Here is a 14,165-nt window from a genome sequence, read left to right as displayed (position 1 = left end):
CACAATCCACAAAGGTAACTGAACTCTTGTGGGAGAATTTGTGGCACAATAGGCTGCAGCTCCTTTCAAAACGGATTCGTTTCATTTATTTATTTTAAAGTCCACTGATCATCATCACAAAAAAAAAAAAAACATGGGAAACGCAACTAAAGAGAAAAAAGTCCAACCAAGACCTAAGAACCCAGAGCTACGAGTAGATGTGAGCCTGTGTTGCACGGCGCAGGTGCACGCACAGGACGAGACGACACATGCGCGCTGCAGTGTGGCGAGAGGTGGGTTCCTTTATGTTAACCGCTGAACAATGACAGCATTGAGCAGGTTGGCTTCCTTCAGGGTTTGGTTCTCATCAGTAAGCTCTTTGTTTGGGAAGGTGGTCATGAGGACGAAACTGGTGGCAGCCATCGCTGGCCGAGCATCTACTATGAAGAGCCGGATGTCACGGATCCTGTCCAAAGGGATCAAACACACAAGGGTGATCCTGTTACTGAACATCCTGTAGAAGCGCGTGGCAACAGCCTAAATTCACCTTTTCCGGAGCATGCAACCCTGCAGTCGCTGCGCTTGTTTTTCAGCTAACAGTAAAGGCCAAGGCCAGACAATTATTATTTAACCTACTCCTCTGCAGACTCCCATTTACTAAAATAACACAAGCTGCTTTATAGGCTAAAGATTTACAACTAGATGTTCTTTTACACTGCCCAACAGGATCATCTGTGTTGTCAGGCAGCTATTTGAAATTGAAAGCTTCTGAACGCTTCAAGATGATCAGATTAACAAATTGCTTGACGCTAGCTGCTCTAAGTGACTGAGCTCATCACACACAGCAAAACCTAAATGATCTCAACTCCCATGAGCAGCCGCAACAGCAACACTGGATCTATTCCCTTGACCCGATCATAGGTTTTTGTACTTTTTTGCACCATGTTCGATTCTCTTACAGAAACTGGAGGAATATAAACAAATGGCCACACTCTTTGAGATCAGGTAGGTGAGGACGACTTCAGGAGAGAAGTTTAACGAAGCAACAGGGTATATAACCCATCTTTGCTCATCCAAGGGAACTGAACTGCTCTAAGAGCATCCCTTGGTGCTCCAGTCAGCACAGGGAACAGCCCAGTAAAAAAGTCTGAACTGAGAGTCAGAATAACTGAACCAAGTTCCTAATTACCTGACAGTTTCTAAAGTCCTTAGAAGAAATTCAGGGGGGTTTTTTATAGGTGATATGAAGGGACGTTCCGCTGATAATGACGCTCCCAGGTGCAGTATCACTGGCTATAATCCATCACTATTTGGAAAGCAAATCCTATCCTTCCAACAGTTAACGACTGCCTTAAAACCCCACAATAATTTTATTCCTATTCACCTATACAGAAGGATCCCCAGAGCTCCCTTTAGCAGGCTAGCCAGGACTTCAACATCTGCTCCATCTGTGCGCAGTTTGCATTGTCATTCAGGCCTTCCCAGTTAGTAACCTGTGTTTCCTGTTGCGTTTGTACCTGTGACTGTGGTTAAACTTCTGGACCAGTCGCCCACCGTCAGCAAGCCGGATTTGGATGTTGGTGATGGGCTCCGACTCATCAATAGCGATGGCAGAACTGGCTTTGGCTTCATTCTCTGCCTGCTGGGCCGGCGAGCTGGTGCCCATCACCTGGGGTGCAGTGCTGAGAACAGGGAGACACAAGGCGAGCTGTTAAAAAACGGGAAAACCCACCCAGCTGCAGGGTGCCAGCAGTCAGGCAGTGAGCTTATCGCCTGCTGGGCCCAGCTACCAGGGTTCCCAGTCAAGAGACACTAATGCAAGTTGGAAGCGAGAATTTAGGAGTCAGCTAGTCAGCAGGGACTTGTCTAGACCTCTATCATCTCCCTTTGCAGCACCACATCACGGGTCTTCACATACCCACAGGAACAGGGGCAGTGTAATTTGGAAACACCGCTCCTACGTGACATTCACCATGGCGGTTCCAAACTAGGGATCCGCCTCCTGCCACGGAAAGGCTGAGCCACCTCACAGTACAAACCTCGTTTTCTCTTTTAGAGGAACACCCCCCCATACCCCAGGCCTCGAGTGCCTTTTCTTCAGAAAGATGAATCAAAAGGCTCAACGTTGCAAAACTCTCAAGGGACTCTCTCACGTCACACACATAGCAAACCAGCACTGCTGCCTTCTCACCTGCCCAGCTTCTGTCCTTCTCCAGTAAAAGCTTTGAAGACACTTTTAGGTTTCACGTACTCCTCATCGCGGTGATCCTCCATATCCAGGTTCACTTGTCCGCCCCGTGCTAACCTGCGCAGCTCTGCCGGGACTTCCCTGCAAAGAGAGTGTCCTAAGGCAGCTGCCTGAAGAAACAAGTCGGGAAAGCGCAGAGAAAAAGTGCCAGCCGCAGACCTCTGGAATTTCAGGAATCGCAGCGAGCCTGTGATTAATTAACAGGGCAGATGCACACCTCCCCACTAACAGACACAAATTAAAGGTGACTTTTCCCTGACCCTCACCTGGAGTGACATGGTACATCAGAAATCCTCTGCCCAATATGAACGTCCATTTGTTCACTTCAAACTCAAGGCCCCCTACAAACCAAGGCCACTTCCCATTGATCTGAAGTAAATGTTCGAGTCTGCCCTCCCATAGTTCCATGTTAAGAATCTAGCTCTTATAAGAAAGCTCAGGTGAAACGTGCCATTGCTCACGTTTCAGAAAACAGCTATTCTTTCTCTCCCCTCTCATTACATACCCTCTGCGGATATCATCAAGGAACTGGGCATTGGACGGATCCTGGTAGCTCCTCAGTTCTCCGCTATCCAGACTGAATCCACTCTTCCAGAGCTTCAGCACAACATGCACCTGCAGCAGCGGCCAAACAACAATCAGTCTCACCGAAGCATCTCCATAAGAACAATAACCCACGCAGCATTCCAGACTGGCAGAGGAATTCCAAGGTGCAGAAAACATTCCATCCAGGTTCCTCTGGGTTGAGGGAAAAACCCCAAAGCACTGTCTATGTAACAGTCATGCATCAATTTCTAAAAGGTGGCACCACAGACACCTTTTTGATAAATATGGTTGAAGAGCCAAGAGTGTGCTAGGCCAGGAGCCGAAACCAAGCTCCCACCACTGCCTAGATGCGTATTTGGTCACAAACCAAGCATGAGAGAATCTTTCATTGATGCTGTTAGCTCCATATCTCTTCAAGGGATAGAAGAGTCAATTGCCTAGTGCTCTTTGCACGCTATTTTTCACAATCTGTACTTCTAAGGAGTGCTCAGATTCTTAATCAAAAGTTCATCAGAAAACTGCTTACCCAAGACCCAAGCACCTACTATTTTCTAATCAGAAATCCCTGAGAAGCAGGATTTACCATACTTCTGTCCTCTTGAATTTCTATCAAGCTTTATAACTCTCTGGGCTCGCAAGCTCTGTAGCTACAGCAGAGAAATCCCTCGGGTGACATCTACAAAACAGAACAGAGAGATACTCACATCCTGAGCAGAGTTCTGTCTCCTCTCTCCTGCCACATAAGCAGACTCCTCCTCTGGAGTAGCCCCGAGGCGATACCCTCCCCCTGCGAAAGGCTGCAAGAGAGAGGAGCAGGCAAAGAGGTTTTAGAGACACAGCCCCACGACAACTTGATTCCCTTTCCCCAACACTGTTATGGACGAACAGGGGGACTTTGTGGCATCAGCAACACCTATTGTCCTGCAGGGACAGTCACCAGCTTGAACAAGTTGATAAATGTGGCACAGGAAAGTGGCTTTTCATGCCAGTGTGACACACGAATTGGAGCTGCACTAAGAGAAGAGCCCAGGCTTAGCTGTCCTTTTAAGACAATTCCAGGACTCCACAGTACCAAACAGCTGTCACGGTGGGAGCCTTAACTGAAACAGGGAACAGAAGGAAGAAGAACTTATCACTCCTCACTTTAGGCTTGCTAGTCTCGCCACTGCTCTTGGCCGTCCGATCAACTGCCACTGCACCGTGCTCCTTTGCTCCTTTGAACAGATCCTCCACCAGCTCATTGGGACTCTTCTTCCTCGGAGGACCAACGATCTGCTGTCCACTTCTCTCTGAGCCACCGGCATAAAACCTAACAGAAAGCACATAGCTTCTGGGTAAGACTGGACCGCTGCTTCTCCAGGAGACGCATGTGACAGGACCCAGCAGTTTTGTATCAGGATTCAGTTCATTTTTGTACAGCCTGGATCTACAAATATTAGCTCCTACCAGTGGAACTCCTACTGTAGCCACTTAACAAGTTCCTGTACTGCAGAGACTTTCTTTTTACGTCAGTTACTGTAAAATTATCAATTGATCAATAGCAATAAAGTGATAACAACTGTCTCAGACCTAGGAAGAGAAACAGTCCAGACGGACAAGGCTCAGTTTCAGATGCCAGTACCAGTTATATTACCAAGCTCAACAAGACTTCCAGCAAGTCTCTGACCTGTCAGATGGAAGAAGTTGGGCAACATCTAACTGGTATTTTGAAGGAAGGCACATATTCATGCTACACTGAAAGATCACCACACACAGGATGGGTCTGAACTGTAAGCAATGAATGCAATCAGTGAAGTGCAATTAAGCACTTCTGGAAGACTGGGTTTATTAGCTTCCAGATGGCTTGTAAAAACACACAGGGCAAGCTCACATCTGTTTGCAGAAGACCACACAGTCTACCTAGACTGAGCCATCAGATCCATTCAGTTTACCTTGCCTTTTAACCTTAAGGGTATTTAACTACTTACAGCTGACATCGTAGATGACTTTCCCACTAGTATGCCATGTTCCCACTGGAAAGGGGACCTACATTTCTCTTTCCACCTCCACACTCCACTACATTACCCTTAAGCAGCACTTAAAAAAAAAACCAAAAACAAACAAAAAAGCAAACCCAAAACCCCAACAAAAAACAAAACCAAAAAGCAAACCCAAAATTCCCAAGCAGAAAGAAAAACAATCCCTGCATTATTCTATTTCCCTTCTCTGTGGACACAAATGATGATTTGGGCTTTTTTCCATTCTTAACCTAGGGCTTCCACATCCTGCCTTAGGCTTTCTCTCAACTGCACAACCAGCGACGAAAACTTGCGTTTATACAGCCATGCCGAACATGTGCTTGTGCACAGACTTTGCACTGACCAACCTTTACGTGTCAAACCTGAGATTTTTCACTACAGGAATTTCATCTCAAATCTGCTTTTTAAAAAAGCACAAGTGGCAAGCCATCAAAAAGGGCAGAGATAAACACCCAGGTTTTAAGTATTTAACTGAAAACTTACCGCTGTCCCTCCTCCTCTTCATCGTCATCCTCCTGCGCATGAACAAGGTCTCTAAACGATGTTACTCTATGGTCACTGCAAAAGGCAATCAGAGAAGTATGTCAGCCTCATGACGCATTTCAACCACATAAGCAAAAGCTCCTGAAAACAGCAGTTAGGCTGAGCCTGTTCTACTTTAAGGGTCTGATTCATTACTCTATAAAATGATGGGTCAGAACTGGTGTAACCGAGTGGCGAATTTTGCTCTTGGACCTCTCTGCCAACTACACCAACAGAAAACAAGAGCGGGTGCACTGGAGGAGGCTCAGATGGTGGCTGCAGCCATAGAAAATGCAGCGAGTCTTCAGTCACCTTCCTTGCTCGCATACTGAAGCCGCCACTCCCAAACCTGCACAAGCACAGGTTTCTCTTCCCGGCCCCAGGACAGTCCAGCCTCCACATCCTTCCCCTCTTGTTGTTTCTGCCAAGGCTGTTAGCTCTGATCCAAACTGAAACTGGGTTCTTCTGCAATATGGACTGTATTCACCGACGCCTGAACCTAGAGCACTTTTCTTTCAAGACTTAGTAGCTCCTTTTCTTTAAAACTGGATAGTATTTCCCTACTCCACAAGGAATTGGTGCAGCAAAATTAACCTCTTGTTATAAAATGCTCAACTTGATTGGATTAGGTGTTACACAAAATCAGAAAATATTTTTCCCGCGGAGGTACAATCTGCTCAAATAAAAGCATTACCAACTGATTGTCTTCTAACCTTCTAATTGATAGACAAATCAAATTTTTCCTGAGTAATGAGGCAAGTTGTCCTAACTGATCTTTGGATTAGTTGTGCAATAACATGGGAGCTTGCAATGTATAAATGCTGAGGTTTTCACAATTTCTAGAGAGCCATATGAGGTGAAGCAGATCTGAACACAGAGCTATTTCTCCTGAAAATTAATATACATCAATGCTTTAGATAGAGCTTGTGTTTTTACACAGTTTGCACTGTCAGGTTTACAAGCTGCCAATAAACAGACTGGCCTGAGCTGAAGCTCCCGCCTCACCTGGCTGCAGTGCCTCTGGATATAGAGCTGGGTGTGGGCTGGGGAAGAGTCAGAATGTCCTCGTCACCCCCGTCCTCGTAGAAACTGGCAAGTGCAATCTGGAAAGGAACACGGCCGGAGTTTTTCAGGATGAGAGCAAGCATTCCAGAACAATGGAAAAAACCACACACAAATAACACAGCTCAAGCTCCTGTCATGCTGGACATCTTAAGGCACATCACCCACTGAAAACATTTCATGTGATTTCCCTGTTTGGATGTCCTAGCAAAGACAAGGCTTTGCCACCTTCTAATGTTTGGCTTTGTAGGACACTCACCACTACAGAAATGCCAGAGCAGCTTCCCCAAAGCGAGGCTCTTATTCTGCAATATTTCTACAGGGGCTATGCTAAAATTACTCTTCTGAAACAGCTGCTTTTGTGACATTCATGAGAAGACACGGAGTTAATTAAACACAGGCAAATGATTTGAGGAAGATGGGAGACAGGAGCGGATCAGAGAGGTGGCTGATCTCCCCCTTCATTTCGGGGTGCAGGGGCCGCTGCTGGCAGTGCAGCCGGCGGAGCACTGAGGAAAATCGACCATTCAAGGAAAACCTACGCAAACCCGGCAAAACCCAGACGCTGCTCTCTCACTGCGTGCTAGCAATTAGCGATGTTAAAATTAACGAGGGGACCATGCCCCGCTCCGGCCCCAGCCGGCCCCCAAGGCACCGCCTCAGCCCGGCCGAGGCCTGAGCCTGCAGGACACCGAGCTCCCGGCCCAGCGCTCCCTCCTCCGCCACCGCGACGGCCTCCAGGGCCGCGGCCCCCGCCCGGCGCCAGCCTCGGCCGCGCCCCCGCCACCAGGCCCACCCTCAGCGGGCCGAGCCGGCGCCGGGAAGAGCCGCGGGACGCGGGGCGGCGGCGGGGCTACCTGGAGGTCCCAGCCGGCGGACTCCAGGAAGAAACGCGCTCGCTCCTCCTCGACGCCGGTCACGGCCACGAACTCCCTCAGCGCCTCCTCCCTGTCCGCCATCTTGCCGCGGTGCAGCGCCCAAACCCCGCCGGGCGGAAACGGCACGGAGCCCCGCCACGCCCCGCCCCGTGTGCGGCGCCAAACCCCGCCGGGCGGAAACGGCACGGAGCGTCGCGCACCGCCCCGCGCGCTGGAAACAGCGGCCCCTGGCGGCCCGGCGGTGCGCAGCGCCCAGCCAGGGGGTGACCGGAGCCGAGCCCCGGGATGCTGTGAGCCCCGGGGTGGGCAGGTCCCGAGCCCTGGCGTGCCCAGAGCCGAGCCCCGGGCTAGGCAGCATTGAGACCCAGGGCGGCCCGTGCATCCCGGCCCCTTTATTTCCAGGTACACAGGACAAAGCCCGTGGCGGCCGAGCGCCAAGACCCGCTCCCGGTGCCGCCACGCAAGCAACCAGGGGTTGACACGGAGCAGGACGTGGGGGCTGCCCCCGTGTTTCCCTCCTCATGCCCTCCCACGCTTGAAGAGGAAGAGGAGGAAACCACCGAGGAGCCCCTTCTCCAGCAGGATGCCAAGCCACAAGCCGGGGCTGGACAGGAGGTTCCAACCTGCAGCGGAGACAAGGGGACGTGAGCGTGTCATTGGGGAAGAACCCTCCGGCCGTGCAGGTGAACGGCACCCATTGCCCCGGCCCCGCTCTGTGGTGGGGTCCAGATGCGACCTGGGGGGTGGGTTTGGCTGCGGGAAGAAGCGTGGGTCTGTCAGACCAGGCTCTGCCACCCCCACCCAGCCCCGGGGCTGCAGGGAGAGGGGTCTCCCATGGGGGCACAGATGCACCTGAGGACCCCGAGCCCCTTCCCCATCCCCACTCGCCCCGAGCAGAGCCCACCGGGCTGGGCTGGGCTGGTTCCCACCAGGAGCTGCTCTGGGAGCCCCACTCACCATGTACGGACACCTCCGTGCCTTTTCCATGCTGAAGCACCTCATCACTGCCCACTGTTCTGCGGAACTTCACGCAGTAATAGGTGCCGGCATCCTCGGGACAAACACCCCTGATGTGGATGGTGAAGTCTGTGTCAGACCCATTCACTGCCCTCATCCCGCGGGGGAAGGAGCCCGTCTGGTCATAGATGGTCTGGTTCCCACTGCCCCAGCCCTTCAGCCACTTCACGGGGCCAGGGGGACCATTTCCAGACGTGGTGCAGGTCAGGGTGAGCGTCTCCCCCGCTGTCACCGACACCTTGTCCTGGGGCTGCTGTAGCTCGAAGCTCTGAGTCACCTGGGCACCCTCACCTGGGCACAGTGACAGGAGGGTTTGGGGCTGATAAGGGGCTCCAGAGCCAGGGCACGTCAAGGGCCATCGCCAGACTCCCAGCCCCGAGCCCAGAGCAGGGGAAAGAGAGATGTCCCCATCCCTCACTCCTGCCGGGGCAGCCAGCACTGCTGGGGACTGTGCTACAGGGGGATGCTGGGGCTCCCGGGACAAGCTGGAATAAAACAAACTTTTCAGCTGGGAATAAAAGCAAGCTGGAATGGCGGCAGTGAGAGAAGAGTTCCAAATACTCCCAGAGGGCATATGGAGCACCAGGCCCTGAGATGCACCCCCCTGAGCCCCATGGCAGGCTTGTGGCACGGCCACTGCCAGGGATGTGGCCACAGGCTGCCCAACTACCCCTGGCTCTGCTGCTTCCCCCCACCACAGGTCCCCCTCCTGGGATGGGCCCCCAAATCCCATCCCCATCCCCACACACCCCGAGCAGAGCCCATGGGGCTGGGCTGGGCTGTGCGGGAGGCAGCACCCGGCAGGTGTATTTCCCACCGGGAGCAGCTCTGGGAGCCCCACTTACTGTATACGGACACCTCTGTGCCTTTTCCATGCCGAAACACCTCAATACGGCCAAGATATCTGCTGAACTTCACGCAGTAATAGGTGCCAGCATCCTCGGGTTGAACATCCCTAATGTGGATGGTGAAATCTGTGTCGGACAGATCTGCTGCCCTCGTCACACGGGGGAAGGAGCCCATTTGGTCGTAGATGGTCTCGTTCCCACTGCCCCAGCCCTTCAGCCACTTCATGGGTCCACCAGAATAGTCTCTGGACGTGGTGCAGGTCAGGGTGAGCGTCTCCCCCACAGCCACCGACACCTTGTCCTGGGGCTGCTGCAGCTTGAAGCCCTGATTCACCTGAGCATCCGTACCTGGGCACAGCGACAGGAGGGTTTGGGGCTGATGAGGGGCCCCGGAGGCGGGGCACAGCACAGGGCATCGCCAGACCCCCAGCCCCGAGCCCACAGCAGGGGACAGAGAGACATCCCCATCACTCGCCCCACCCTGGGCAGCCAGCACTGCTGGGGACTCTGGTATGGGAGGATGCCAGGGCCCCCAGGACAAGCTGGAATAAAACAAACTTTTCAGCTGGGAATAAAAGCAAGCTGGAAGGGAAGCAGTGAGAGAAGAGCCTCAAACATTCACAGGGGGATTATTCAGTGCTGAGCCGTGAGATGCACCCACCAGAGCCCCACAGCAGGCTTGCGGCACGGCCACTGCCAGGGATGTGGCCACAGGCTGCCCAACTACCCCTGGCTCTGCTGCTTCCCCCCACCACAGGTCCCCCTCCTGGGATGGGCCCCCAGACCCCATCCCCATCCCCACACGCCCTGAGCAGAGCCCATGGGGCTGGGCTGTGCGGGAGGCAGCACCCGGCAGGGGTATTTCCCACCGGGAGCTGCTCTGGGAGCCCCACTTACTGTATACAGACACGTCTGTGCCTTTTCCACGCTGAACCACCTCATAACCACTAGGCGATTTGCGGAACTTCACGCAGTAATAGGTGCCAACATCCTCGGGTTGAACATCCCTAATGTGGATGGTGAAGTCTGTGTCGGATCCATCCACTTCCCTCGTCACGCGGGGAAAGGAGCCCGTCTGGTCATAGGCGGTCTCACTCCCACTGCCCCAGCCCTTCAGCCACTTCACGGGGCCAGCGGGAGCGTCTCCAGACGTGGTGCAGGTCAGGGTGAGTGTCCCCCCTGCTCTCACCGACACCTTGTCCTGGGGCTGCTGCAGCTTGAAGCCCCGACTCACCTGGGCACCTGCACCTGGGCACAGCGACAGGAGGGTTTGAGGCTAACGGGGGACCCTGGAGCCGGAACACAGCACGGGGCATCGCCAGACCCCCAGCCCCGAGCCCACAGCAGGGGACATCCCCGTCCCTCACCCCCCGCAGCAGCCAGCACTGCTGGGGACTGCGGGACGGGGGGGTCCTGGGACCCCTGGGACGTGCTGGAGTAAAACAAGCTCTTTGGTGGGGGTGAAAGCAAGCTGGAAGGGAGGCAGTGAGAGAGGAGCCCCAGATGCCCGCGGGCACAGGGAAGCATTGCCCAGCCTGCGGCGCGGGGCAGCGTGCCGGGGGAGAGGTGCTGGGGCTGTGCGGGGCCCACACTCACCCGGGGCTCTGCGGAGCAGGAGCAGCATCAGGCAGGCGAGAGGCAGCCCCCGTGTCACCCGGGCCATGGTCATTCCCGCGTCCTGCTCCCCACAGCTCGGCTCGGCCGGGCTCTGCTCGGCTCGGCTGGGTGCTGGGCTCTGCCCCGGCAAAGGGGAAGGAAGGGGCTCACCGCTGGCCGTCAATCACCACCATCTCCTGTCACGAGGCTGATCCTCACCAGAGATGTTCAGTCCCGCTCTCTCTCCCCACAGATCTGTGCCACGGCCACAGCCACGGGCACTGGGTAGCCAAAGAGAGGGTCTGCGGTGGCTCGGCTCTTGCTGGTGCAGCTCAGCCTCCTCCCGCTGCGGCTCTCGGCTGAGTTCGGAGCGGGGCAGCAGTGGTGGTGACCCCCGACAGCCCTCCCGCCTCCCTGCGCCGCTGGCTGCTGCTGCCGGGGGGGGGACACGGGACTGCGGGGAGAGGCCCGGCACCCGCAGCAGACCGCTAACACGAGCAGGCTTGCAAAGATAAACACCGGACGGGGCAGTGGGGGCTTTCCTCCTCCAACCACCTTTTTGGGCTGTGCAGGGCTGCACAGGACAAGGAGCAGCGGGACAGCTGCTGAGGGGGCTGCAGGGATGGGGCCTGCAGTGGGGGTCAGCATTTTAGGTGATGGCGGGTGTGCAGGATGCAGGCAGTGCCAGCACCAGGATCCAGCGGCGCAGATCAGCCCAGGGCGGCCCGTGTATCCCGGCCCCTTTATTTCCAGGTACACAGGACAAAGCCCGCGGTGGCCGAGCACCAAGACCCGCTCCCGGTGCCACCATCCAAGGAACGGGGGACCGAGAGAGAGCATGACGTGGGGGCTGCCCCCGTGTTTCCCTCCTCATGCCATCGCACGTTTGAAGAGGAAGAGGAGGAGCCCACCGAGGAGCCCCTTCTCCAGCAGGATGCCAAGCCACAAGCCGGGGCTGGACAGGAGGTTCCAACCTGCAGTGGGGACAAGGGGACGTGAGTGGCTACGGCTTGAGGACAGGAATCCCACAGCCCCCTGCTGCCGCGGGACCCAGCGGCTCTCACGCACCGTTAACTGTCTGGGATGAGTCTGTCGTTTCCGACTTGGACGTGGCAGTGATCCACAGGGTGGCCGTCCTGTCGACGGGCTCCTGGGCATCGTGCACCACACGGCAGGTGAACACGGACCCGTTCTTCTCCTCCATCGCTTTGACCTCCACCAGGCTACTCAGCTTGAACAAGCCCTGGGGCGTCTCCACTGGCTGGGAGACGTTCTCCATGTTCATCTCCGTCCCGTTCTCCAGCCAGGTGATGGCCACGTCCCTGGGGTAAAACCCCTTCACGTGGCAGGTGAATTTCACGGTCTTGTTCACCCCAACAGGGCTCGGCGGGTCAGCGTCCACCTGGATGCTGGGGGAAACTGGGAAGAGAGGCAGCGCCTGGTGCCCAGCATCCCCCGTCTCCGCTGCCGGCGGGGTGCCCTGTCCCTGCCCTGGGACCCCCAGCCCCACAGGAGCTGGACACCCCCAGCGCCGGTCCCCCCCCAGCCCTCACCTCGCAGGGCTTGCCTGAGCTGGTACGTCTCCCTCAGCGGGGCCGTCAGCGTGGGGTGCCGCACCTCGCAGACGACCTGTGAGCGGACGTCGTCCACCCCCAGTGGCATCGTCACGGTGCTGACCATGTTGTAGGAGGATTTCATCTGCCCAGGGGTGATCGTTGGCTGCTGAGCCGAGATGGGGACCCCATCCTTGAGCCATTTCACACCGATGTCTTCAGGGAAGAACCCTCCGGCCGTGCAGGTGAAAGCCACCGATTGCCCCGGCCCCGCTCTGTGTTCGGGCCCGGACACAACCGGGGGGGTGGGTTTGGCTGCGGGAAGAAGCGTGGGGCTGTCACCAGGGCTCTGCCACCCCCTCCTGGGGCTGCAGGGAGAGGGGTCTCCCACGGGGGCAAGGATGCGCCCAGGAACGGCCCACAGGACCCACTCCTGGGACCCCGAGACCCGTCCCCATCCCCACTCGCCCCGAGCAGAGCCCACCGGGCTGGGCTGGGCTGGTTCCCACCGGGAGCTGCTCTGGGAGCCCCACTCACCACGTACAGACACCTCCGTGCCTTCTCCATGCTGATACACCTCATCACTGCCCACTGTTCTGCGGAACTTCACGCAGTAATAGGTGCCGGCATCCTTGGGTTGAACATCCCTGATGCGGATGGTGAAGTCCGTGTTGGACCCATTCACTGCCCTCATCCCATGGGTGAGGGGGTTCGTCTGGTCATAGATGGTCTGGCTCCCACTGCCCCAGCCCTTCAGCCACTTCACGGGGCCAGGGGGAGCGTCTCCAGACGTGGTGCAGGTCAGGGTGAGCGTCTCCCCCGCTGTCACCGACACCTTGTCCTGGGGCTGCTGCAGCTTGAAGCCCCGACTCACCTGGGCACCCGCACCTGGGCGCAGCGACAGGAGGGTTTGGGGCTAACGGGGGGCCCTGGAGCCGGGACACAGCACAGGGCATCGCCAGACCCCCAGCCCCGAGCCCACAGCAGGGGACATCCCCGTCCCTCACCCCCCGCGGCAGCCAGCACTGCTGGGGACTGCGGGACGGGGGGGTCCTGGGACCCCTGGGACGTGCTGGAGTAAAACAAGCTCTTTGGTGGGGGTGAAAGCAAGCTGGAAGGGAGGCAGTGAGAGAGGAGCCCCAGATGCCCGCGGGCACAGGGAAGCATTGCCCAGCCTGCGGCGCGGGGCAGCGTGCCGGGGGAGAGGTGCTGGGGCTGTGCGGGGCCCACACTCACCCGGGGCTCTGCGGAGCAGGAGCAGCATCAGGCAGGCGAGAGGCAGCCCCCGTGTCACCCGGGCCATGGTCATTCCCGCGTCCTGCTCCCCACAGCTCGGCTCGGCCGGGCTCTGCTCGGCTCGGCTGGGTGCTGGGCTCTGCCCCGGCAAAGGGGAAGGAAGGGGCTCACCACAGACCAAGTTCCTCCACGGACCCCTTGCACGAGACCCAGCTGGTTCCCAGAGTGTTCACACCATCTCGCGTCACAGGGCTGGTCCTCGCCACTGATGTCACTCCGGCTCTCCCCACAGATGTGTGCCACGGCCACGGCCACCAGCACCGGGCAGCCAGCGAGCGGGGCCCCGACCCGGCACGCTCCCGTACGTGTGGCCAGCCCTCAGCTCGGCACCCCGGGGCATCCGGGGGACCCCCAGCCCTTGCCAGCAGGATCGGGGCACGGGCTGGCGTCTCCGATGGACCCGTGGTGCAGAGCTCGCCCAGGGCTTCGCCGGAGCCCCCCTGCAGCCGAACCGGGGCGGGCAGAGCCGCTCTCCTGCCCCGCGCCCCGCGCAGCCCCTCGTGTCGGGAGGCTCTTGGTCCTTGGATGACGATGCCCTCCGGGATGAAGCCCGGCGGAGCTGCCGCCCGTCTCTGCCTCTGCCCCGCAAGCATGTTTTTGGG

The 14,165-nt window shown here is 56.9% G+C and overlaps 3 protein-coding genes across 3 annotated transcripts; all 3 read right to left on the bottom strand.

Annotated features, from left to right (window-relative positions):
* Positions 1-110: 110 nt before the first annotated feature.
* NSFL1C (NSFL1 cofactor) lies at positions 111-7,387 on the bottom strand. The gene is made up of 9 exons (XM_063350107.1): positions 7,233-7,387; positions 6,319-6,416; positions 5,275-5,349; positions 3,917-4,082; positions 3,478-3,570; positions 2,733-2,842; positions 2,171-2,308; positions 1,497-1,661; positions 111-445 (listed from the first exon to the last, which is right to left on the bottom strand). Exons 1-9 carry the CDS (start codon positions 7,332-7,334, stop codon positions 283-285), a joined length of 1,110 nt encoding a protein of 369 aa, XP_063206177.1. The 5' UTR covers positions 7,335-7,387; the 3' UTR covers positions 111-282.
* Positions 7,388-7,772: 385 nt separating this feature from the next.
* On the bottom strand, positions 7,773-11,012 carry LOC134522438 (signal-regulatory protein beta-2-like). Its single transcript, XM_063350110.1, has 5 exons — positions 10,715-11,012; positions 10,016-10,366; positions 9,116-9,466; positions 8,211-8,561; positions 7,773-7,876 (listed from the first exon to the last, which is right to left on the bottom strand). Exons 1-5 carry the CDS (start codon positions 10,785-10,787, stop codon positions 7,773-7,775), a joined length of 1,230 nt encoding a protein of 409 aa, XP_063206180.1. The 5' UTR covers positions 10,788-11,012.
* A 436-nt stretch (positions 11,013-11,448) lies between these two features.
* LOC134522437 (tyrosine-protein phosphatase non-receptor type substrate 1-like) lies at positions 11,449-13,261 on the bottom strand. Its single transcript, XM_063350109.1, is given in 4 exon segments — positions 11,449-11,688; positions 11,783-12,133; positions 12,268-12,582; positions 12,805-13,261. Coding segments are annotated over 4 exon segments (1,227 nt in total). The 3' UTR covers positions 11,449-11,584.
* Positions 13,262-14,165: the final 904 nt, after the last annotated feature.

Source organism: Chroicocephalus ridibundus, chromosome 12, assembly GCF_963924245.1.
Source record: "Chroicocephalus ridibundus chromosome 12, bChrRid1.1, whole genome shotgun sequence".
Lineage (NCBI taxonomy): Eukaryota > Metazoa > Chordata > Aves > Charadriiformes > Laridae > Chroicocephalus > Chroicocephalus ridibundus.
Note: the sequence above shows the minus strand (reverse complement) of the source record. Positions and strands in the feature narration are given on the sequence as shown.